Source organism: Callionymus lyra, chromosome 7 (genome assembly GCF_982586985.1).
Source record: "Callionymus lyra chromosome 7, fCalLyr1.hap1.1, whole genome shotgun sequence".
NCBI classification, from domain to species: domain Eukaryota; kingdom Metazoa; phylum Chordata; class Actinopteri; order Syngnathiformes; family Callionymidae; genus Callionymus; species Callionymus lyra.
Window position 1 is genome coordinate 15,291,221 of NC_141824.1, and position 22,993 is coordinate 15,314,213.

The 22,993-nt window shown below is 41.3% G+C and overlaps 1 protein-coding gene across 13 annotated transcripts in view; it reads left to right on the top strand.

Annotated features, from left to right (window-relative positions):
- Positions 1–22,993, top strand: part of mecom (MDS1 and EVI1 complex locus) — a 170,509-nt gene that overhangs the window by 135,994 nt on the left and 11,522 nt on the right. The window contains exons 1-10 of one of the 13 annotated variants that reach the window (XM_087796335.1): positions 4,346–4,707; positions 5,540–5,677; positions 12,416–12,518; positions 12,602–12,715; positions 12,795–12,900; positions 12,965–13,112; positions 14,182–14,362; positions 16,846–18,187; positions 18,281–18,371; positions 20,501–20,527. In XM_087796335.1, the coding sequence (XP_087652461.1) occupies positions 12,470–12,518; positions 12,602–12,715; positions 12,795–12,900; positions 12,965–13,112; positions 14,182–14,362; positions 16,846–18,187; positions 18,281–18,371; positions 20,501–20,527 (2,058 nt within the window). In that variant the 5' untranslated portion in view covers positions 4,346–4,707; positions 5,540–5,677; positions 12,416–12,469. Of the gene's footprint in view, positions 1–4,345; positions 4,708–5,539; positions 5,678–12,415; positions 12,519–12,601; positions 12,716–12,794; positions 12,901–12,964; positions 13,113–14,181; positions 14,363–16,845; positions 18,188–18,280; positions 18,372–20,500; positions 20,528–22,993 lie in introns of those variants that run through there. The other 12 variants (XM_087796324.1, XM_087796329.1, XM_087796322.1 and 9 more) reach the window with 12 other exon arrangements.

Consider the following 22,993-nt stretch of genomic DNA (forward strand, 5'->3'; position numbering starts at 1 on the left):
GTATAAAATGTGGCCCCTGGGGACACTTGGTTTGCCCCACCACAAAACCTCATAGTCTGATCCATACCTGTCAATCAAGACGCCATGTTGGTTGTGTTGCAGTGGCGAGTCAACATTTAAACGGCCACGAAAAGTACATAAATCTTGAACCGGTGAGACGTTTAATAAAGAAACAAAACAGTCGTTTACTTCTTAGCGTTCGATTCAAAGTTCAAATCACGTTACGAAGCGACTTCACCGCGGCGTTACGGATATTGTGCGAGCGTGTCGGCGATTTCCTCCCGCCGTGGCGAGGAGGAGGAGGAGGAGGAAGGGGAGGGCGGCGTGTCCGTCTGATATCCTCCGACATTAAAATATTAGCCTTCCAATTGGTCACGCGTTATGAAGGGCAAATTGTCAAAGTGCCGGCGCCGCGTCCTGCACTGGAAACCCGAGCCGAGCGCTCAATAAACGTAATGAATGTGTGACACTTGCTCCGGCTGGATGTGAAGTGTTCAGTTCCATACTGTTCCACCTCGCCGACGTAAAAAAACAGCTCTTTTAAAGATGATATCTGAGCGTTTTAGAGCCAATTTGTTCACCCTGCGGCCGCCGGCAAAGTGCCGCACTTACCCTCCCTCTCCTCTCCCCGCTGGATCCCACCAGGTTGTTTAAGTTTCCAGGAGGGTTTTTTCGTGCATATGTGGAGCCGTGTGCCCTGCTGAATTTATGCCTGGAAAACATGACCTTTGAACCCTGCTGGGGCTTTATCGCACCCCGTTGGCCGGCGTGCATGTTTGCGAGGAGATGAAGTGTTCGCTAGGACTAGTTTGTGGCGCTGGAGAGAGACTTCTGACTTTTGTGATTAATAAAATAAAAGATTTAACTGTAGCTTAATAAAATTAAACATTTTTTCTTATTCACTTTGTTTTTTTTAAATACAAGTTTGGCCCATTAGTGCTTTTTTAAATAACATTTCTATTTTTGTCACCTTTTTCCAGGTGTTTTCAGATATAAAGTGCAAATTCATGAGGGAAATTAATTAAAAAATATTAATATAAAATATATTAACATATTAATATGATCTCTGCCAAAATCAATTTGTGTCTAAATCCGATATAATTGATTTTGTTGTCAGTGTTAAAAATAGCAATTATTATGGTGTCAGTAATGAATAAAATGATACAATAAGAGTAGAATTTTTCTTCTGAAATATCACAATTGTCTTGATCTATTATTGTATTAAATCTGACTTTCTTAAGTTTCTTTTTTTAATTTGTCCTTTTTAAGGGTATTTATTTCCCCTCAAATAATTTGAGTGAATATTGAGATGACATTTAGAAAACAAGAGTTATTTTGTATTCTCTTTTAAATTAATGGTTTATTAATATAATATTAATATATTCGGGTTTATTACATGTTCATCTTTTTTCCTTTTTTTTTCCACTTTTTGTTGCTTTTGGTTTGACGACCCCTTACATCAGTCACAGAATCAAATGTGGCCCCTGAGGAAATTGAATTTGCAGACCCCTGGTCTAAATGATAACTAACAAAAGTAGAATTAAATAAAAAACAAAGAAATTCAAAATAATTTGTATAACTTTTCACAAATTGAAAAGTTGCCATCGTGACGCAAACGTCAGAAACCATCGAGATTGATCCGCACAACAAGTCAATTAAAGACGTTCTCCTGAACACGGAACGACGAGAGGATCTCAGCACGCCAGCTCCGGCAATGATTCCACAAAATGCTGGAAGAATTCCGAAAAATTGGAAGTCATCCATCCGTCTCTCTCTCTCTCTCTCTCTCACTCTCTCGCTCTCGCTCTCGCTCTCTTTGTCTGCATCGGAATGCCAGGCTGACTCCTGGTAAATGAAAATAATCCCAAGTAATTAGAAGTAGGCAGGTCTGGTCCGGAGAGCCCCTGGGAGGCCGGGTAAACATGGCGGAGAGAGGCCGGTGGAAGGGGAGGATGGAGGCGGGGGAGGCTTGGAGGGGGGAGGCTGACCTTGTCCACATAAAGCAGTGATTTATGAAGTGCAGGGCACAGCAGCAGGGCTTCTGTCTTCTCCCGCACAACCAAATTACTTGGGTGGAGATTAACACGCCGCTCACGACGGGCCTACTTCCAGAGCCCAGGAAAACTTGTATTTACGTTTTCCTCTCTCATTTCCTCCCCTTCTGTTTGCGTCTCCCTTCTGATGTGGAGCGTTGTGTTGTTGCATTGTGTGCTCGAGCGTTTGTTTGAGCTCCACCGCAAGTGAGGCAGATTTTTGGAAGGACGATGGGATGGAGAGTATTAGGACGTCAGATCTGCCTCACACCATGTCCCCTCTGATAGCTGTAATAAGTTGCATTTGTTCTAGAAAACAAATTAAATGATATGTTTAATTCCTTTTTTTAATTCAATTTTAAAATAATATGCACTAAGAAATGTAGATTGGTCAGATTATAGATTTTTACTGTAGCATTTTATTTGTCTTTGTCTTGATTTTAAGTACCTGTTTCCTTCATTTTTAAAAACCTACTGCCATGACTTGACTCTACTTTACATGCTTGTGAATATTATTTTATGTAAGTTAGCATCTGTTTTTTGGAAATTCAGTCAATTTTCATGATGTTTATGTATTTTAGATCTGTTCAAATTATTTTTATTTATTTATTAATATTTAAATGTTATTAATAATAAAAAAAAATCACTTATTATGAATGGTGTTTAAACATGAACACTTTTGTTTGTGAAGAACAAACATGATGTTTATTATGATTGACAGTTATATATTAACATATTTATTTTCCTAAAGTATGCAAAACTCCCAATAAATCTGTTTTACAAGTGTTTTCAATCCCTTGCAAACACTATTTTGATGATTTGTTCCTAAAAGTAACAATTTATAATTCATCATCTGCATCAATACACAAACATAAATATAAAGTCCGGCTTTGAAGATTTTCAAGAACTCGTTAAAAAACATTTTTAAACTGTTAACTAAATACAAGCAGTAGTTTTTACAATCGTTAAACGTCAATCTGTCATCTTTTTGTCTTTGAAAAGTGTTTAATAAAGTGTAAAACAAGCAGCGAAAAGTCCGGCTTCAATTACGCTCGCCATCTCCTGGCAGGACAGTGTCACTGCATCAAAAGTGCTCGCCACTTCTACCCATCTTTTTTTTCCCTCCTTCTTTCAACCACAATCCCCAACATCTACATCCTCTTTTTTTTTCTCCTCTTAGACACACTCCTTCTTCTTCACCCCCCCTGCGAGCAGACTCGTCTCTATCAAGACCCCTCGATCAGAACCGAAGGGCCCGTGAAGCGATCACTTTTTCTTTTTTTCCCAAGATGCCTCACGTTTAATGCACAATGCATCATAAAACAAATCCCTCATCCTGACGGGGGAGAAAATAGAACAGCTCGTTCTCCTCGAGCTTTTCCCCAATTTATGGCTAAATTAAAAAAGGCTTCCAACAATAGACAAGTCAGGAGGCCAGGCAGGAAATCAATGACCGGGGAGTGGAACCAGGGACCCCCTTCTTTTTTTTCTTAGGTCCTCAAGGGCCACGGGACGGTTGGAAGTGTCGCTTATTTACTAAAGGTTTTCCTGTTGCCTCGCACTTGAATAATAATAATAATAATAATAATATAATGATAGTTGAAAGTTTTGGGGAGAAGCAGGTGATTGAGTCATTGGTTTAAAAAAAAATAAAAAATAAAAAGGAGGGGAAGGGAACTCCACTCAACTTTAAGGAGTTTCCTCGGAGCCCCCCCACCAGACCCCTTTTACAAGAGAAGCACTTGAAGTCCATGTTCCTAATTTACACTCCCCACGCCGTTAATTACACAATAATACGACTTATTGTTATTTCTAAGCCTCGTGTTTCACTGCGTTATAGAAGAGACAAAAAAAAGTGCGTGGCGGTCATTAAACGCACCATGAATTTTAAATGGAAAAAGTTCTTTTTTTTTTGGAGTGGGGTGTGGGGGGGGGTGATTAATACAGTCTGAGTTCATTAAGGTGCCCCCCCTACCCACCACCACCACTACAACGACCCCCCCTCTCTCGCGACCCCTGACTGACCTCCCTCACCCTCTCCAACCCCTGGACCCCCGTCACTTTAGAATTTACTGCGAGGAGAACTCGCTTCCGAGGCGTAAACAGTCCTGGATGAGACCCCCCCACACCCCCTGTTTTTAACCCCCCCTACCCCCCCCTCTCAGTTATCACAGCTCCGACGCATCCCGACTGGCAGAGGCGAGCGAGGAGGGGGTGTGTGTTGGGTGTGTGTGTGTGATGGTGTGTGTGGTGGTGGGATGGGGTGGGTGGGGGGGGGATGAGGAGTTGAATGGCTGCTGGGGAGAGGACACCTGAGCGCGTCAGGACAGGAGGGGTGACAAGAGAGAGCCGCGCGCACACACACCCGAGCGGGTCCAGGAGTCGCTTCAACCAGAAGGGTTTTTGTTTTTTTTAAATGTTCTTGTCGAGGAGAGGGTCCTGAGGAGGGTCCTGAGGAGACACGAAGGTGCGGGACAATAACGCGGACAAGGATTTTTTACTTTGGACGGACTGACGCGGGGAGAAGAAAAAAAAAAGTGTGTGTGTGTGTGTGTGAGTGTGTGTGTGTGATCCGGAGCCGCTCGAGGAACACGGAGTGTGTCGGCGCCGAGAAGAACTGATCGACTTTTTTTTTTTACATTTAAAAAACACAAATCTTTTGCTTGAATCAAAGGTAATTCATTTACGAACTTATTCTTTACGTTTGTTTTTTTTTAAAGCGGAGTTTTGTGCGGAGAAACGAACGAAACCCGCAACACTTTCTTGAATGGATTTGATTCTGTCGCGTCTTTTTTTTTGCCGATTTACTTTTACTTTTGTTTCTCACCGTATTAACGTTGTTTTATTGACTTTATTTAGTTTATTTCTGTCTCCGCTTCATGTCGCGATATTTCAATATAAACTGTTTAAAAGACGTCGTTAAATACAAGTTTATAAACGTATATAACGGTCCTCGCTTGGTCGCCTTGAAATATCGTTTTTCTTTTTGTTGGATTAAAAGATACACAAATATCGGAATTTACTTTTTCGGGTTTAAATAAATTACGGAAGAAATATTTTAGAAATAAACTTAAAAAAAATACTGATTTTAATTATAATGGTTCGACTTTAATTTCTATTAAAACGTTTCACTTTGTGCCTCAATCTGACTTCTTGTCAAAAACGTAACGCACATATATCAATTAAATACATATAAATTATCGTTTTATTTTTATTTTTAACCACAAATCAGTTTTCAAATTAATAAAATGTAGATTAATTGAGTATTATCTAAATAAAAAAGTTTGAAGCTGCCATTTTATCCGAAAATACGGATTTATATTAATTGTTTTTCATAAAAAAAAGAATAATAATAAAAAAAAAGTATTTGTATTGTTGGTTGTTTGTGTTTCTCCACACGTACCAATATTTATGTTGTGTATCTGTGTCAGTGGGAGGTATGAGCTCCGCCATAGTAACCTGTGATACACATCTGATCTCTGGCTCTCTGTCTTCCTGACGCTCAGATCCTGGATGGGTCAGACCATGTGAAGATCTGCGTGGATGCCAGCAAGCCATCAGAGATCGGGAGCTGGCTCAAGCTCGTCCAGTTCGCCCCGGCGGCAACGCAACACAACCTGACGGCGTGCCAGGTGGATGAGCAGGTACGTGTGGCGACGCACAGATCAAAACAAAACATGATCCGTGAAAAATCCTGCGTTTGAAAGTTAGTATTCAAGCTGCTGCTTCCATGTTGTTCTGATCCGAGTCAGATAGTCGTTCACGGCCCACCCTGACTCCCCTTCACCCACCCACACACACACACACACACACACAAACTTGCACGTGCACACACACACACCCCCACAACATGCCCCTCTGCAGACACTTCATGCTATCTGCATGTTTTGTTTCTGCCGATTGTGCTCCGGCTTCTGCCGTGTCGGGACCACAGGGCAGGATCTGAGGCGGGCCCGACCCGACGATACCGCCACATACTTCCCAGTCTCGATTAGAACTCCCGAGATAATCGTGAGATGTATATCTCAGGAATGTCACCTGGTCGTGCGTATAGAAGAAGTCCCTCCGTCCTTTACCTACTGTTCTCAAGTCGTCATTGTCAGTCAGGTGTGTCACCTGTTGAACATTAGATGGACACGAATGACACTTTTTCTCAGATTGCAGGAGAAAAGATCAATCTGTTTGACCTTTCATTAGATACTTTATCTATAGATTAATAACTTAACTCTCTACACCAAGTATTTCCCAGAAAAAAAAAGAAGTTATGACCTCGATTATTAGTACTTTTATATCTTTACTACATCTTTTACTGAGTGAATTATGAGTGTGTCTGTCTGGAAATCCATTTTGGAAATGGCTGCTTTAGATGTCTTTCGCTGACATTCATGCCACTTTTGTTCTGACATATTTCAAGGAAGTGTGTTAACTGAATGTGGTGAAAGGGGGGGTCAAGATGGGGTCAAGTGTCGTGACGCAAGAGGATACTTTTACTAGACTTAAATACAAATATTACTCTATTATATTTTCTGTCTCGTATCGAACCAGCAAGCGTTCGAATCAGAAGATCATCGTAATATTGTGGGAAAGATTTGACGTTTTGATGGAAGTTTAGTTGAAGAAACATCATAAAAACCCCTTTTTTTTGGGTCAATTGTGTCGAAGCTGGAATATAAAATCTATAAAACATGTGCAGGAAGAAGCAAAGTTGTCGATCAACTTAGGAAGCATCTTGAAAGTGTTCCTTTTGAAGTGGTCGCTGCACTCCTACTTGAGAATGTCTTGCCACTCCACAGCAGAAACCTATGAAAGGAAATGGAAATCCTCCAGATTATTTCACTTTTCTTCCAGTTAAAAAAAGTGTGAGGCTTGAGGAGAAATTTGAAAGACAGAAGCTTTTTTTTTTTTCTTCCCCAAAAGCACTTCCTTCCACTCTTAGTTTTTTCGCGGGATCTTTCCCTGCAACACACCGTCCCGACCCCGTCGAGGTGTGACTCGCTGTCAACACCGTGGTTCTGCTCGGGTGGCTGTGTAAAGGCCCGGCAGGTCACGGACATGGCTATGATGAGCTGATTGTTGCGTATTACACACTGTCACAGCGCCGCACAATGTGGCGTCTTTAAGCCTTCCGGCCGACATTTGGTGTTTTTGGAAAAACACACTGTAGCGTCTCACAATACCTGTCTGTAGGTTGAAAAGGCTAGAGCGGTGGTGGTCCCGTAACAGCGCCTGTCACTTGTGTGTGTGTGTGTGTGTGAAGGCTTTCTTTGTCTGTGTGTGTGTGCGAGCAGACGGTTACTAAGTGTTTCATTGTGTGTCAGAAGTGTGTGTGTGTGTGTACACCTGTAGCTTGCGCAACACTTTTTTTTTTACCTGTCGTTCGTGACCCACTTCTGTTTAGCGTCAAAACTTCACGACCAATCGCAGAAGGTTTGAGGCGAGAGAGAGAGAATGATTGAGAAAAGAAAAATAGACTTTTTTTTTTTCTTTCTTGCCTGATTTTCTGGCTGAGTTTTATTGGTGTCTGCAGAGAGAACAGACTCGTGCTCGAAGGACCGTAATTATATATATTAAACCGTCAAATCAAAGTACTTATCCACGTTTTCTCTGGGGGTTTTAGTGGATTCATTTTGAGTTTTAACTTTATGCTAATTAATTATTGTTATACAGTTTTAATCGGTTTGTTAGAGAAGACAAATCAGTTTATATGAGGAAATAAAATGCAAATATTTTACAAAAATGTTATTAACAATGATTATGATCAAACATATACATTTAATAGAAAGAAAAAAGCTTTATATTTCAATTTAAAAAGTTTGAAATAACTTTGGGCCTTAATCTGCCTTGTCATAAATAAAAAATGCTTCAAATATTTTAAAGTTTTTTCTTACACAAAGTTTTACAATATAAAAATTATTATTATTATTAAATTATATTTTAATAAAATGTTTCTGTGAGGTTTGTAGTTTCAATTTAATCACAAATATAAAGATATTGACTGTTTTTTTTAACAAGAATATCAACAATTTCTTTATTTAAAGTCCCACATTTAAAAAAATAAATGATTAAGTAATAATTTATTTTCTTGTATTACTTAAAAATATATTGTTAGTGCTTTCAGTTTTAATTTAAAAAAATAAAATAATAAATCTTGGTTTATGCCCCTCCCCCAAATTTACATACTGCCCTTCATGTTTTCAACATCCCAGTCAGAAGATGACATCACCTCATGGAGGAGCCAAGGTCTCAAGCTGGCAACCACTAAAACAATTTGATAGAAACATGTTCTGGACTTTTCTTATAAGGTACTTTTTAAGCTAAGCACCCCCGTAACGTGTACACATGGGAAGTCGTCACGATAAAATACTTTTAAGTTCAAGTTTTTTCGATTCAAAGCAAGCGTTTTCAAATGAATTAAAATATCTATACTCGAATACACGACTACGTACATCACCTCCCTCCTAATCCCCTCACGATGTCCTCATTAGCTCGCTGGCACAATAAACACGAGGGCCCGAGTGCCACGTGCACGGATCCATCCTCGACCGGCGTGTTTTGTCGTTAAGATAATTAGAGCAATTACAGCCTGGAAGCCCCTTCCATCGCTCCCTCCATCGCTCCCTCCATCGCTCCCTCCATCGCTGCCTCCATCACTCCCTCCATCGCTCCCTCCATCGCTCCCTCCATCACTGCCTCCACTCAACGGCTTCAATTGAAAGCAAAATGGATTATGAGGGTAATTAAGAGCATCCAGCGAGAGCCGCTCATGAGACGGTTTGCGGAGGCGAATGAATGTTAATCTTCTTCATTGATTCTGAGGAGGGGCCGGGGGGTCCGGGAGGGGGGGGGGGCCCGGGACAGTAGCTGCTCAACTCTCTGATCGATTATCCATCAGGGATGCAACTTTTTTTTTTTTCGGTCGATCGTGTCTATTAAATAAAAGCATGTTAAACGACTAACAAGCTGGAAGCTTAAGGGAGCTCCGGGTCACTCCAGTTGGTTCTCACCCACACACACAAAAAAAAAAAAATAGTGGGTCACTCCTCGTTGAGCATGAGGTGTGAACGTCAGCCCAGGTGTGATGGGTTCCAGCCCGCCACAGAGAATAATCACTGGTTTGGATGTTCGCTTAATTCCCCCCAGAATTACTTCGTAGTTGTTGTTTTTTTTTATTGCCACATGAGTCAGGAAGTGGGTTGATCCAGACGAACCAGAGTCACTTCACTTTTAATGAAAGACTCCTTTGAAATTGAATCATTAGCTTTAAGTACAGACACTTTTGAGTGACCGACATTCATTTTTATTAAAGTTTTATCTTCAAATTATACCCTTTATAACATTCCTTTATAAATCTTTACTTTGTTTTTGGATTTTATTCATTTAAAAGTTGATTTATTTGATAATTTTGCTCCATAACTTTTGCTTCTTTGACAGTAAAAGTACCATTTAATACAAGGATGGTTCCCCAGGGGCCACATTATATACTATAAGTAACTATTGGGGGCCGTCAAGCTAAAACAAAGTAGGAACAAAACCTAATATAAATGCATCAAATAAAATTACATCTCATTATGCCATGAAATTGTATAACAAATTTAAATAAGCTATAATAAAAGAAATTGAATATAAAAGGCACGTTTCCCCTAAAAGAAAAATCGAGTTTTATTTTAAGAAATACTCAAAAAAAAAAAGGGAAAAAAGAGGCCTTGAATATTCTTCGGTGTACATGTTAATAATTAATAATATAACAAATTAAATATTTTAAAATGTAAAAAATAAATAAATAAAATGTTTAGTAAGCTATCTACATACTCGGGCTGCTTCATAACCTTCTTATAATTAAACTAAAAAAGTTGATTTATTTATCGTTTTAATTCAACATTTTTACGCTTGTTAGAAATTATACAGAATCACTTTTTGTGCTTTTTAGTGAGTTTAATAGATGTAATATGATACTTGTCGTATTCATTACAAAAAAGGTGTCTTTTTAGTTGTTTTTATTCAACTTACTGGCACTAGTGGTTTTCGAAAAACCTTGGAAAAGTGTTTTTAAAATAGGTAACTGGGAAGTGACTCCGGCGGTGGATGTCATTCTTACAGCGTGAGCTCAAGGGTGCGTCCGGGGAAAATGTGAGCGTTGTTTGCTCGGCTAATGACTAATGGTGTCAAGGTGGCAAAGTGGTGGGATTATTGCCTCTGATCCCGTCTCCGTCGTAACCTTTGACGGGTTAGAGGGAGAGCGCCGGAGAGAGAGAGGGGAAAAAAAAAAAAAAAAAAAAGATAAATCCTCTGGATTCACCGGCTCCGCCTTCATGATGACACAGAGGAAGACTTGAATAAAACTTTATTGATGTCTTCAGTGTGAACTGGACAACCCTGTTATCTTCTTATGACTTGTTAATTCAAGCCACTGTGTGTGTGTGTCCAGACACTCAAGGGTCGACCCTCACGTCGAGTGTAACCCCCCCACCCCACCCCGGGCCCCTGGTCCCGGGGTGATCCGCCGCTTGTTTGTTTGTGAGTGTGTTATCTCAAGGGGGGGCCTCAGGGAAGAGGCGGCTCTGTTGTTGGGAAATCCCCGAGTTCTCCTGCGCGACTTTTTAAAAGAGCTTTTACTGTAGAGAACCGCAAGTATATTGCAGAGTAATGGATGTAAACTCTTGTGCGGAGCTGAGCTCAGAGCGGTGAAAACAACATAAAAAAAGGATGTAATAAACTTTCCTTTAATTAAACTTATCATTGCAACCAGCCGTCGCACTTTTCCTGTAAACAAATGTGACGTCAAGCTTATTATTTTCGCTTATATATAGCTGCTGTAGAAGTCTTTCGCTGAGATTCCCGTAGTTGGGTTAACGGTGCGTCTAAATTTTAACACTGTATTACTTTGTTGGAATTTTAAAGTACCTTCAATACCGTGAATAAAGATGCAACTTTAAAGTTTTTATTTCGGAGCTGCTTTAGAAGTCATTCGCTGACATTCCTGCAATTGTGTTTTTTACGAAACAGAAAATGTGTCTAATAGGTCAAGGTAAAAACAAAATTATGAAAAAAATAACTTGTTTATCTCGAGTTGCCTTGTTACTACTTTAAATTTTGATGCTGTATGACTTTGTTGTACTTGTATAAACTAGGGTGTAACAATTTTTAGCTTTTCTTGAGTAGCTGCTTTAGAAGTCTTTTGCTGACATTGTGTTTTCTTGGAAAAAACATATTTTTACTATTTTTACTGTGTGTTTAATTTTCACTTTTTTTTACTTTTATGAAATAGGGGAAATAGGGATAACTTTTGGAACCATTCTTTTGAAAGCTGCTTTAGAACTCTTTCGCTGACATTCCTTACATCGTTATTGGTTTTTTTCACAGAAACGAGTATAACGTTATAATGTTCCAACATGATTTAGTGTCCATTAATGTGTCTTAAAGGTAAAATAACAAAATAAAAAACATTACAAAATTCCTTGCATGATTTTAAGTCGCCTTCTTCTACTTTTACCGTGTCTAATTTTGACTTCGTATGACTTTTTAAAACTTTTATAAACTGTTATTTTTGGAAATTTGCCTTTTTTTTTCTATACTTATCATCATCAACTGCTGAAGAAGTCTTTCGCTGACATTCCTGTTAGTGTGTTTACACAGAAATTGCTATAAAATTGCCACAATATAGTTTTGATAATGTCCTTTCTAAGATTTTGCTACAGGCTTTTAAAAACATTATTCCACATTATTTAATTCTATTTCCACATTACATTTTTGGAAGCAGATTGTCAGATTAATGTCTTTATATTCACTGAAAAAGCAGATTATAGGCAAAAAAAGAAACATGCTTCATGATATTTGTGCTGGATTAAACCGTGTGGTTGCTCTAAAGTCTAAATAAGCTCCAGCTCTTGTCATCATCCTACTGACTTTTCTTGGCGGTGTGCGTATTATTTCTTACTCAAATTATACTCCGTGTTGCCACAAAACTGCGTTACTTATGTTCCCATCATCTCTCATTTGAGACCCGGGGAGTTCTGGGAGCCTCGGCTTCGCTCCCCCCCACGAGAACGTTCCTCGGATGACGGACTCGGTCGTGTCTTTTCCAGGAATTCCCAGCGTACCTGGGATTTGTTTCTTCCCGGCAACTACCTCGTTCCACTTCCCATCAACATAAATTCCTAATGAGATCCCGCCGTTATTATTGTCTTGTCAAACAACAGAGGATGCCAAAAATAACGCAAGAGTCCAATTGTTTTGAGGGAGGAAAAAAAAAAAAAAGCTATTGTGTGTCCATGGGAAGCGCCGCAGTCTCGGGCTCTCTCGCCCGACTTGTGATCCGACAAAGCGTCTTGACTTTTAGAAACTTGCAGGAAAATAAATCTGACAAATCATCCCTTGTTCCGCAGATTTTCTACAGAGTCACCCGAGAGATTTACCCCGGCGAGGAGCTGCTGCTGTTCATGAAGGCGGAGGAGTTTCCATGTGACGCCATGGCTCCCGACATTCACGGTCTGTTGCATGAACAAAAAAAAAAAACGCTCACACTTCCACCCCGAGCTTGTGTTGATGTCTGATGTCTCTGGACCCGACAGAGGAGAGGCAGTACCGCTGCGACGACTGCGACCAGCACTTCGAATCCCGGAACCAGCTCCTGGATCACCAGAAGCAGCCGTGCGGGATGCCGCCCGCGGACTACCTGAACTCAGGTGTGAGATCAAGAGATGTTAACGGTTGACTTTGACTTGAACGATGAGAAGATAACTTAGCATTACCATCACTTTCAAGGGGAGGAAAGTGACATCAAGTCGCATGACGATCTGAGGCCCGTCCACCTGCCTCACGGTCTACACGAGTGTAAAGAGTGCGACCAGGTCTTCCCGGATTCTCCCAGGTGAGCCATACCATCAACAAACAAGAGAACAAGATCTTCATTTGCTTTGGTTTATCTACCCCAGTCTGGAGGCTCACACTCTGTCCCACTCGGAGGAGCGAGAGTACAAGTGCGACCAGTGTCCGAAGGCGTTCAACTGGAAGTCGAACCTCATTCGCCACCAGATGTCGCACGACAGCGGCAAGCACTACGAGTGTGAGAACTGCTCAAAGGTAAAAGTCATGACCCTTGTGGTGGGTTTACTGGTAGGTGTGTGACGTCTGGGTCAAGGGTGACCCCGGTGGCCCCCGGAGCTCGACATCGACACAAGGGATACCTCAAACACATTTGTGTCCGGCCAAACAGGGTCACCTTGACCCTGAGATAACACTTAAGGCTTAAATCAACCACTTGTATACAGAAATTCTATAGAAAGTAATTATTTTAAGCAGGTTGAACTATTTACTTGAAAGTGGGAGAACCTGTGCTTCTAATAACTTTTAATCACTTTCAAAAAATAACTTTAAATAAAGCACAAAAAACTCAAGAAATGAAGAATAAATATAATTGAATTCAATGTTATTTAAGTGTCAAATAAAGACAAAGTTGTATCAAGACACAATACAGTTTAAACTACACTTTATAAGCGAAAAAAAGGGGAAAAGAGGTTTTAGCCAATCATAATGAGCTATTTTTGTTGACCATGGCGAGGAGACAACTTTCTGTTTAAATAGGCAGAAACCTCAGCAGAACCAGGCTTGCTGTGAATTGCCTGCTGGTAAAATTAAAGCAAAGATTTTTTTTCACTCGTCCTATAAATTAAAAACAAATTGAATTTTGGTTTTGTCCCTGATGTGATCTGGTCGGACACTTTTTTTCAAATTTTCTTTAAAATCCAAGTTTGTTTTTTATATCACTAAAGTTTTCTATAAAGTGAATGTGGCTAATGCTAAGCTATATCAAGATTTTATCCATCATTGGTGCCGAACAGATACAGTATATTTGAAGAAGAGTCTTTTTACGCCAAAAAACTGTCCAAAAAGTTGGGGAATCTTTTGAAAAATAAAAGACAAATTGGTATCTTCTGTCAGAAATATTTTGGAGCTAATTAAACAAAATTAAAACAGAAATAAAGCACTAAAAACTGCTTGCGGTTTGATCTGGTAACCGTTGTGTACATTAGAACCGGTGCCAGTATTGTTCAGACCAATTGAACCCACTTGAATGCGTTGCCCAACCATCTCAAGCGTCACCTTCAGCCTGATGCTAACTCCTGTGTGTGTGTGTGCTTCCTTCCCCCAGCAGGTGTTCACAGACCCCAGTAACCTGCAGAGGCACATCCGCTCGCAGCACGTCGGCGCTCGAGCTCACGCTTGCTCCGACTGCGGCAAGACGTTCGCAACGTCTTCGGGCCTCAAGCAGCATAAGCACATCCACAGCAGCGTCAAGCCCTTCATGTGTAAGTCACTAAGACCCTACCTATGTAAGTCTCCTCAGTACGTTACCATAATAACAGCATTTACAATGTCTTGACATGTGTGACCCTCGTGTGTTTTTTAAGTGACGGCGGGATTTTTAAAACATGGTGTCGTCTGCTAAAGAGATCCATCTTTACTTTTCTAACCCGCTCTTTCTTTTCAGCCTCCGTTCTCCGTTGACATTATGACTTAATGTTGTGTTCAATTATTTATTTTTTCGTTGTTATTGCTAACCCCATGGTAAATGGTAATTCCTGCAGGATCTAAACAAATGTTGACCTTTTCTCACTCTCACAACAACTCGCGTATCGTCCCCCCTTAAGCAGAATGACCTCCGCCCTTTGCACCGCCTCTCCTCCGTGACCTCACACACACACACACACACACATTTTCTCCCTCGCGTGAAAAGGTGGCTGCACACAACCACTTTCCCATTTCACCAAACACACATTTCAAGTGGAGAACCGGCAACTGTCGTACATGTATCGCTCTCCTCGCTCGCCTCGCGCTCCATTCCTCATAAATAGCAACCACATGTCCCGACCCCCCCTCCCTTAAACTCACCACCCCCGACAGAATAAGAGTTCATTTGCTGTAATCAGCAGAAAACATGCAGCTTTAAAAAAAGAAAAAGGAAAAAGACTAATGGTTGTGAAAGTGACTTAGCCGCCTCACACATGGACGGATTTCCATGAATTGAGACAAAAATCTTTTCAGATTCTTGGTTACAAAATTTTATGATAAAGTTTCCAAATTCAGAATCAAGTTTCCTAACCAAATATCATTCGTCTTTATTGTTTTTTTTTAATGTATGTATTTGGATATGCCATTCCAAATGAATGTAGCATTGATGGAAATAACTTGCAAAACTCAGTAGGCGAGGAAGAGTTGCTGCCGTTCAAAAACGGAGAGAAATTAAAACATTTGTCGCTCTAGTTAAAACCTGGGAAAACTTGCGGCTCTTTGACTGAAATTATGTGGCCCTCGTGAGATCATAGATCATGTAGAAACTAACGATTTAATTCGTATTTATTTCTCTTATACATTATTAGTCTTTAAATATAAGTATAGGGGTTTCGTTTTGGAACATTGTCAGATTATTTTAATATCTATTGCACCCAAAAAAAAACACATTTGTTTTTAAGGTTTAAAAAATAATAATTTTGCATCTTTCGCTTGATATTATTACTTGATATTGTACTTATCACTCCTTTATTTTTTTTTTGCTTAATGGCCCCTCGCACAGCAGTCACTGTAAAAAATGTGGCCCCTGAAGAAATGTACTTACCTGCCACTGCCACTAGATATGTTATCGTCATTTCCCTGTCCTTTTATGAACATTTGAATCTATTTTTAAGTAGTTTTTTCATGGCAACATACATTTAAACAAAAATAAAAAATATCTACAAGCGGTGGATACTAAATTTAACAATAAAAACGTTCTTCGGATTTTTTTTTTTCATCAAATCTTGCTAAGAATCCACAAAATGTTGTTACTCTGCTTCTCATCGACTTAAATCTTTTAGTACAACCACTGGACACGTTCCAAGTATGCAAGGGTGTAATCAGACTGTGAGCATTTCCCACTTCCTATCCTTGTTTTTGAAGATCTAATAACAATGTGAGAAAAATCAATCATCCCAGACCCCGCTTTCGCACTGGAATCGCGATGCTATCAACTGTTTAGACATCTTTGTACAACACGGGGCTTCAGTGCCGCTGATCCGCAAAATATCTATTGTCTGGGAACATGGAAACAAAGAGGGACACCTTCCTCTTCTCATAAGCTGCCTTCCAAGTTTTATTAGCAGGCATAAAGGAGCATGGGAAAACAATAACAAGCGCAACATGTGGATATTATCATTGTTACGTTTCACAAATCACCCTTTTTTTTTTTTGTCGGGAGATAATGTTGACAGGGGGGCTATAACGGTCGCAGATAGTGTCGGAGAGTTAGAAGCCACTCAGGGTCAGACAGTTGAACAAGGGATCGGACTGTGGGAAGGTTGCTTAGCACAGGATGACACTATTGGGACACAAGGTAAGGGGGCAGCAGTGGTGACAGGGGGGGGGTGGAGGGGAAGAGGGGCAGCGGAGGACGTGAGACATGTCCCTGGGAACCGAGCCGCAGGATAGTATTCATTCAACTCCGCTTCCTTCACGGCCCCTAAAATAGAACTATTGTGCTTCATACGGCTGAGAATGTGTCCTATCAGTGGCTCTGCATCTATTTGTTTCGGGCGCTCTGAGAATATGGATGCATGGGATTGTTTGTGTCCCCCCGGGTGGACAATGAGGCGAAAAGATGTGAAGGGAGTTTGAACTTGATGTTGAGGTGATGAGCTTCAATGTCAGTGACGGGACCAAAAACAAACTGATTTCCTGATCAAGCATGAATGAAAAAAAAAAAGTGTTTTCTATTTATGTCATGTCCTTGTGTTTGTCGCTTAGTGATGCCCTCGTTGTCGGTCTCTGTGTCCCCCTGCAGGCGAGGTGTGCCACAAGTCCTACACCCAGTTCTCCAACCTGTGCCGCCACAAGCGCATGCACGCCGACTGCCGCACGCAGATCAAGTGCAAGGACTGCGGGCAGATGTTCAGCACCACTTCCTCTCTGAACAAGCATCGGCGCTTCTGCGAGGGCAAGAACCATTTCGCGGCCGGGGGGCTCTTCGCCCAGGGCCTGCCGCTGCCCGGCGCGCCGGGCCTGGATAAAGCCGGTTTGGCGATGGGCCACGGCAGCGCCGGTTTGGCCGACTACTTCGGCGCCAGCCGGCATCATCACGGCGGGCTCACGTTCCCCGCCGCGCCCGGATTCCCGTTTAGCTTCCCCGGCCTTTTCCCCTCCGGGCTCTACCACCGTCCGCCGCTTATGCCCGCCACCACTTCGCCGGTCAGACACCACAATCCCGCCGCCGACCTGAACAAGAGCCCGCTGTTGCCCCCTAGCCCCGGCGCTCAGGAGTCCCTCGAGCTCCTGAAGGCTCTGCGTAAGGAAGTGGGCTCGCCCGGCGATCAGATCATGGGCTCAGAACTTTTTACCCAGCATACGTTGTCCTCCGCCAAACAGCCCGGCAAGAGCGATCAGTCCGAGAGCAGCGACCTGGACGACGTCAGCACCCCCAGCGGCAGCGACCTGGAGAGCACGTCGGGCTCCGAGCTGGAGAGCGACCTGGACAGCGAGAGAGGGGCTCGGGAAAACGGGAAAGAACACAAGAGGAAGCCGATGGACGGGAGCCCCGAAAGCCCGATGGGCAGCGGCGGCGCCGCTAAAAACTTCCCAGGTCCGTCTCTTTTACCCTCATCACTGGACGAGCACACGGCCGTTACCGGAGCCGTGAATGACTCTATCAAGGCCATCGCCTCCATAGCTGAGAAGTACTTTGGTTCCACCGGCTTGGCCGGGCTGCAGGACAAGAAAGTGGCGTCCATGCCGTATCCGTCGATGTTCCCTTTGCCTTTCTTCCCGGCGTTCTCTCCCCCAGTTTACCCTTTTCCCGACAGGGATCTCAGACCCAAGGGTGAGCACCAGACGCCGGCAGAAGACGGCAAACAGGATAAATCGTCGTCGGAGTCGCCGTTTGACCTTACAACGAAAAGGAAGGAGAAACCCATTTCCATATCCTCCTCCAAACCAGAGGCGTCCAACTCCAGGGGTCAGGACCAGCCGCTGGACCTGAGCCTGGGCAGCCGAGGACGCGTAGGATCCGCTAAAGAAGAAGACGGCAAGAAGGACGGCGAAGAGGAGAAGGCGGCGGTGGACGTTCCAAAAGCCGACACCTCCTTACAGCACGCCAGGCCCACGCCGTTCTTCATGGATCCCATCTACAGGTATTGTTGCTCCCGGTGTGCGTCTCCGCAGTCCAGTTTGGCAAACCCGAGTCCGGTTGTTGGTGTTGAGAGCTGATCAAAATCTATCCTTAGCAGGGTTGAGAAGAGGAGGATGAGCGATCCGTTTGAAACTCTGAAGGACAAGTACATGCGTCCGGGTCCCGGCTTCCTCTTCCATCCACAGGTGGGTTCAAATATTGGTCGGGACTCATCGTCGATGTCGAGGTGTTTGTAGCCACTGTTTTAGCTTTTTAGGTGATATTTCACCCGAATTTCACTCATTTTCAACTCACCCTCATGTCGACTAAGGGTTGGGATTATTGAGTAATCTGTTCCTTTTTAGAGTAGTAGGCAAAAATGTATTGTAGCGACCAGTTCTATTCAATTCAATTCAATTCAATTGTATTTAAAGTGTCTTATCATAAGAAAGTTATCTCAAGACACTACACAGTTGAAATAAGACTACAGTTGATTAAGGAAAAATAGATCCCAGCAATTCAACAAAGAGCAAGAAACAAAACACTGTACAGTGAGCTATGGCGAGGAAAAACTTCCTTTTAGTGTCAGTTCTCACTTATCTTTGTCCAAAAAGACACTTAAAACATCCAAATACCTCCGTACTGATCGTCTATAACATCCCAACAGCCTTTTTTTGTTTGTTTTAAGTCTATATTTTAAACTGTTTTTTAGGGGAAGATCCAAGGCCATCAGTGTAAATCTTGCACATCCTTGTAGCTGGAGCTTCTGTGGAAAATAAGCTTAAAATATAGACCTAAATACTTAGTATTTCATTTTATTCTGAACAATTCCTTTTATGGAGGCTTCAGTACAAAATGGCGGTTACAGAAGATCAGTACGGAGGCATTTGAATTGAGTTTGAGTTTTTAGGTGCGTCTTTTTGGACGAAGGAAAGTTAGCAAGGTTCGCCGACATTATAAAGACATACAGTACATTTTTGGCTAAAACTCTAAAAAGGAAAAGATTACTCTGAAAACCCTCAATCGACATGAGAATGAGTAGAAAATGAGTGAAGTTTGAATTTTTAACCTCAAAACAATACAAATCATCAATGCTTCAAAATGAAGATGGAAATCCTAAACCCCCCAAAAAAGCAAATGTATAATGATATCGAAAACTATACAATTGAAGCATCGGTTTGCCCAAAATTGAACTTTAAAGTTTTGCATTTTTCACTTTCAATGTTGTGCATAAATCGAATAATAAGTCCAGTTGCTTGACTTTTAAACGTATTTTCGGGTATGATTCCGTGAACGGCAGGATCGGCTCCACAAGCAGCAACAACAGGTTTTTAAACGAGGACGAGTTAGCGGTTAATCTCGGCTACTACACATTCAGACCGGGGGCTATCTGAAACAGATGTGGCAAGAAGTAAAGGCCACGGTGTGACATGTCTTCCCGTAATATGTCTTTGATTACGATATAAAAAATGATACGCTCTTAAAGCAGTGATTTTTTTTTTTTTTTTTTGTGCCCCTGGGCTCCTTGTGCCAGCAGTTCCAGTGTGTGTGTGTGTGTGTGTGTGTGTGTGTGACGTGTTGCATTGACATTCATTTGTTCAATCTTCCCCTGCGGGTGAGAACGGTCGCTCGGAAAGTGAAAACACCACTTTCTCAGGCACAAGATTTTTTTTTTTTTTTTTTTTTTTTTTTTTCTTCCCCCCTTTCTTTTTCTGGCCGTTTCAGATCTGGTTTTTACAGGCTGTTTCATTTGTCTGATTTATGTCCCCTGTCCAGACTTGCTGCTCGGGTCCAGCCCCTGCAGCAGCCACATGGCTGTCCCACATGCCTTAATGAGGTGTCCTATCAGTAGAAACACTAACTGAGTGCTTAGGCCATCTTTATGACTTTATGATGTCTGGACACACAAATCATTCCCAGAAACACCAGACCCAGGGTTGGGTCCGAGTGAGGCAAGGGGGCCCTTCTGTGCACTTTAAAGAGGTTTTGTTTCCAGTCAACCGACTTCACTTTTTGAGCCGTATATCAAAACGGATGGTTTGAAATTCGGGGCAAACTTTTTTTTTTTTTATTTCCTGGCAGGAGTTTTTACGGCCCCGTGATATTGGCTCGGGTTACATATTCTTACTGAATTTCTGAGCCGTTGTAATGAGTTTAGTGAACACCGGGAAGTGTTAAGGGCCTCTCGGAGCCGCTATAAATAACCGTGCAGGCAGACGGGGTTTGTTGCTCATTCCGAGTTATTAACAGTCGCATCATCTTTTGCCCACATGTGTCCAATCGCAGGCTGTTGATTCATACTTCCTGGTTCTGACTGATCTTTTTTTTCCTTCAGTTTCGTTTGCCAGATCAGAGAACTTGGGTAAGTGGCACTTTTACCTGCAAGTATTACCCATAATGCCCGTTTTCAGCCCCCAAATGTATCGACGGAAAGAGGGAAGTTGCAAGAAATTAGTTGTTTCAGTTTGTAAAATAGTTTTATTGATTGTTTTTAACAAATGATTTACAACCAATTTATTTTTATTATTATGATAATGTATTATTGTACCAAATTAAATAGTTAAAAAAGTTGTGTCATAATAACAGATTTTAATTGATCAATATTTAGTAGATTTAAGTATTAAAAAAAATGTTTAATTCAATGTAACTTGAAAAAAACTGCTATATATAAAAGTTATCTGTATCTACATTTATACTATCATTTATTTAGCTGATCATAAAGGGTCATAATGTTGTGGTTTTTATTTATATTTTTTTATAGCCATTCTGTCTTAGAAGTAATAAAGTAAAATTAGAATTGATTAATTGCCAGGTATTTCTTATGGTAATGACAGTAAAGAATATATATAAAAATAAATAAATATAAATGGAATAAAATACATAAAAGTGTCGTATTCAATTTAATAAATGATTAATTAAATAAATTAACCATCTGAAAAATAAAGGGTCTGTTTTATTTAATTTATTTAAAATAAAATATTTTTTTATTGGCTAACTAACTAAATATGGCTTTTTCTTCCCCCTTAAAAACACACAAGAAAATTCTATATATGTAACAGATTGAGCTTGAATAGGCATTAAAGAAATTAATAAATCGATTTTTATTACTTGAGAATAATTTGAATGTTATCAAACTTAAATATTTTAAATAGAATATTATACATTTAATGACAGCTGTTTGTGTTGAGAGTCTTTTTTTCTTAATGATAAATCAATGGATGTGTAAATAAAGAAATCAATGGATGTCTGATAGTTGAAGATACATGTTTGTGTTACACATATAAATATATTAGATTAAAGATGGATTCATAAGACGGAAGAAGGACCTGAAATATAAAAATATATAAAAAATATTGACCCTGTTCAACCTGGTGAGGTGCAGGGTGGGTGTCATGGGGTGTAGGGGGGAGCTTCGAGGGGGGCTGCTTTCTATCACTCCCCGGGTAACAGTCTCTCTGGGACCGCAGTGGGAAGAGGGGGGGGGCAGCGAGGGTCTTGTTCCCGTTCCAAACATCTGGTTCCCCGATAAAGATCAACAATTGAGAATGCATCTCGCTAATTAAGGCCCTCGCAGCATCACTGACATCTGAAGATAGCCAATCAAGAGCCGGTCCCAGAGCGACGCTACAGCAACAAGCAAGTTCACACACACACACACACACACACACACACACACACACACACACACGGCCTCCAGGATAATAACAAGGGGAATTCACAAGGTGTGTGTGTGTCGGCCTGTGTGTGTCGTGGGGTCTCCCGTATACAAGCATGGAGGGAACAAGATATAATATTCCTGGACTTTACGTCTTAATCCTGACTTAATTCCACGCACTTCTCTAAATAATAATGTATTTGTAGCTGTTAATACTTTGTTTTTGAATGAGGTGTGTCATGTTAGAATGTGTGAGACACGCGTCTGGAGCTCATGAGCCGACAAGCTCTTCAACAGTGTCTTGTCGAACAGTTTGGTTCCACGACAGCTTCAGGTCTGATGTTCCAGAGTCACGAGCTCTTGAGTGATGGAGAGAAACTGAACGTTCGCTCCAGAGCCTTGAATAAGAGGAAGTTCAAGCAAGAAATATTGAAGCTTCAGCCTCACTCTCTGCCTCCTTTTCATCCTCTTCATCCTCTTCATAATCTTCATCATCTTCATCACCTTCATCATCTTCCTCCTCTTCATCCTCTTCATAATCTTCATCATCTTCATCATCTTCCTCCTCTTCATCCTCTTCATCATCTTCATAATCTTCATCATCTTCCTCATCTTCATCCTCTTCATAATCTTCCTCATCTTCATCATCTTCATCCTCTTCATAATCTTCCTCATCTTCATCATCTTCATCCTCTTCATTCTCTTCATAATCTTCATAATCTTCATCACCTTCATCATCTTCATCCTCTTCATTCTCTTCATAATCTTCCTCATCTTCATCACCTTCATCATCTTCATCCTCTTCATTCTCTTCATAATCTTCCTCATCTTCATCACCTTCATCATCTTCCTCATCTTCATCCTCTTCATAATCTTCCTCATCTTCATCATCTTCATCCTCTTCATTCTCTTCATCCTCTTCATAATCTTCATCACCTTCATCATCTTCATCCTCTTCATTCTCTTCATCCTCTTCATCCTCTTCCTTCTTTTCATCCTCTTCCTCCTCTTCCTCCTCTTCCTCCTCTTCATCCTCTTCCTCCTTTTCCTCCTCTCCATCCTCGTCCTCCTCTTCATCCTCTTCATCCTCTTCATCCTCTTCATCTTCCTCCTTATCTTCTTCTCCCTCCTTCTCCTTCTTTACCTACAACCCCTCCTTTTCCGCCTCTTAGT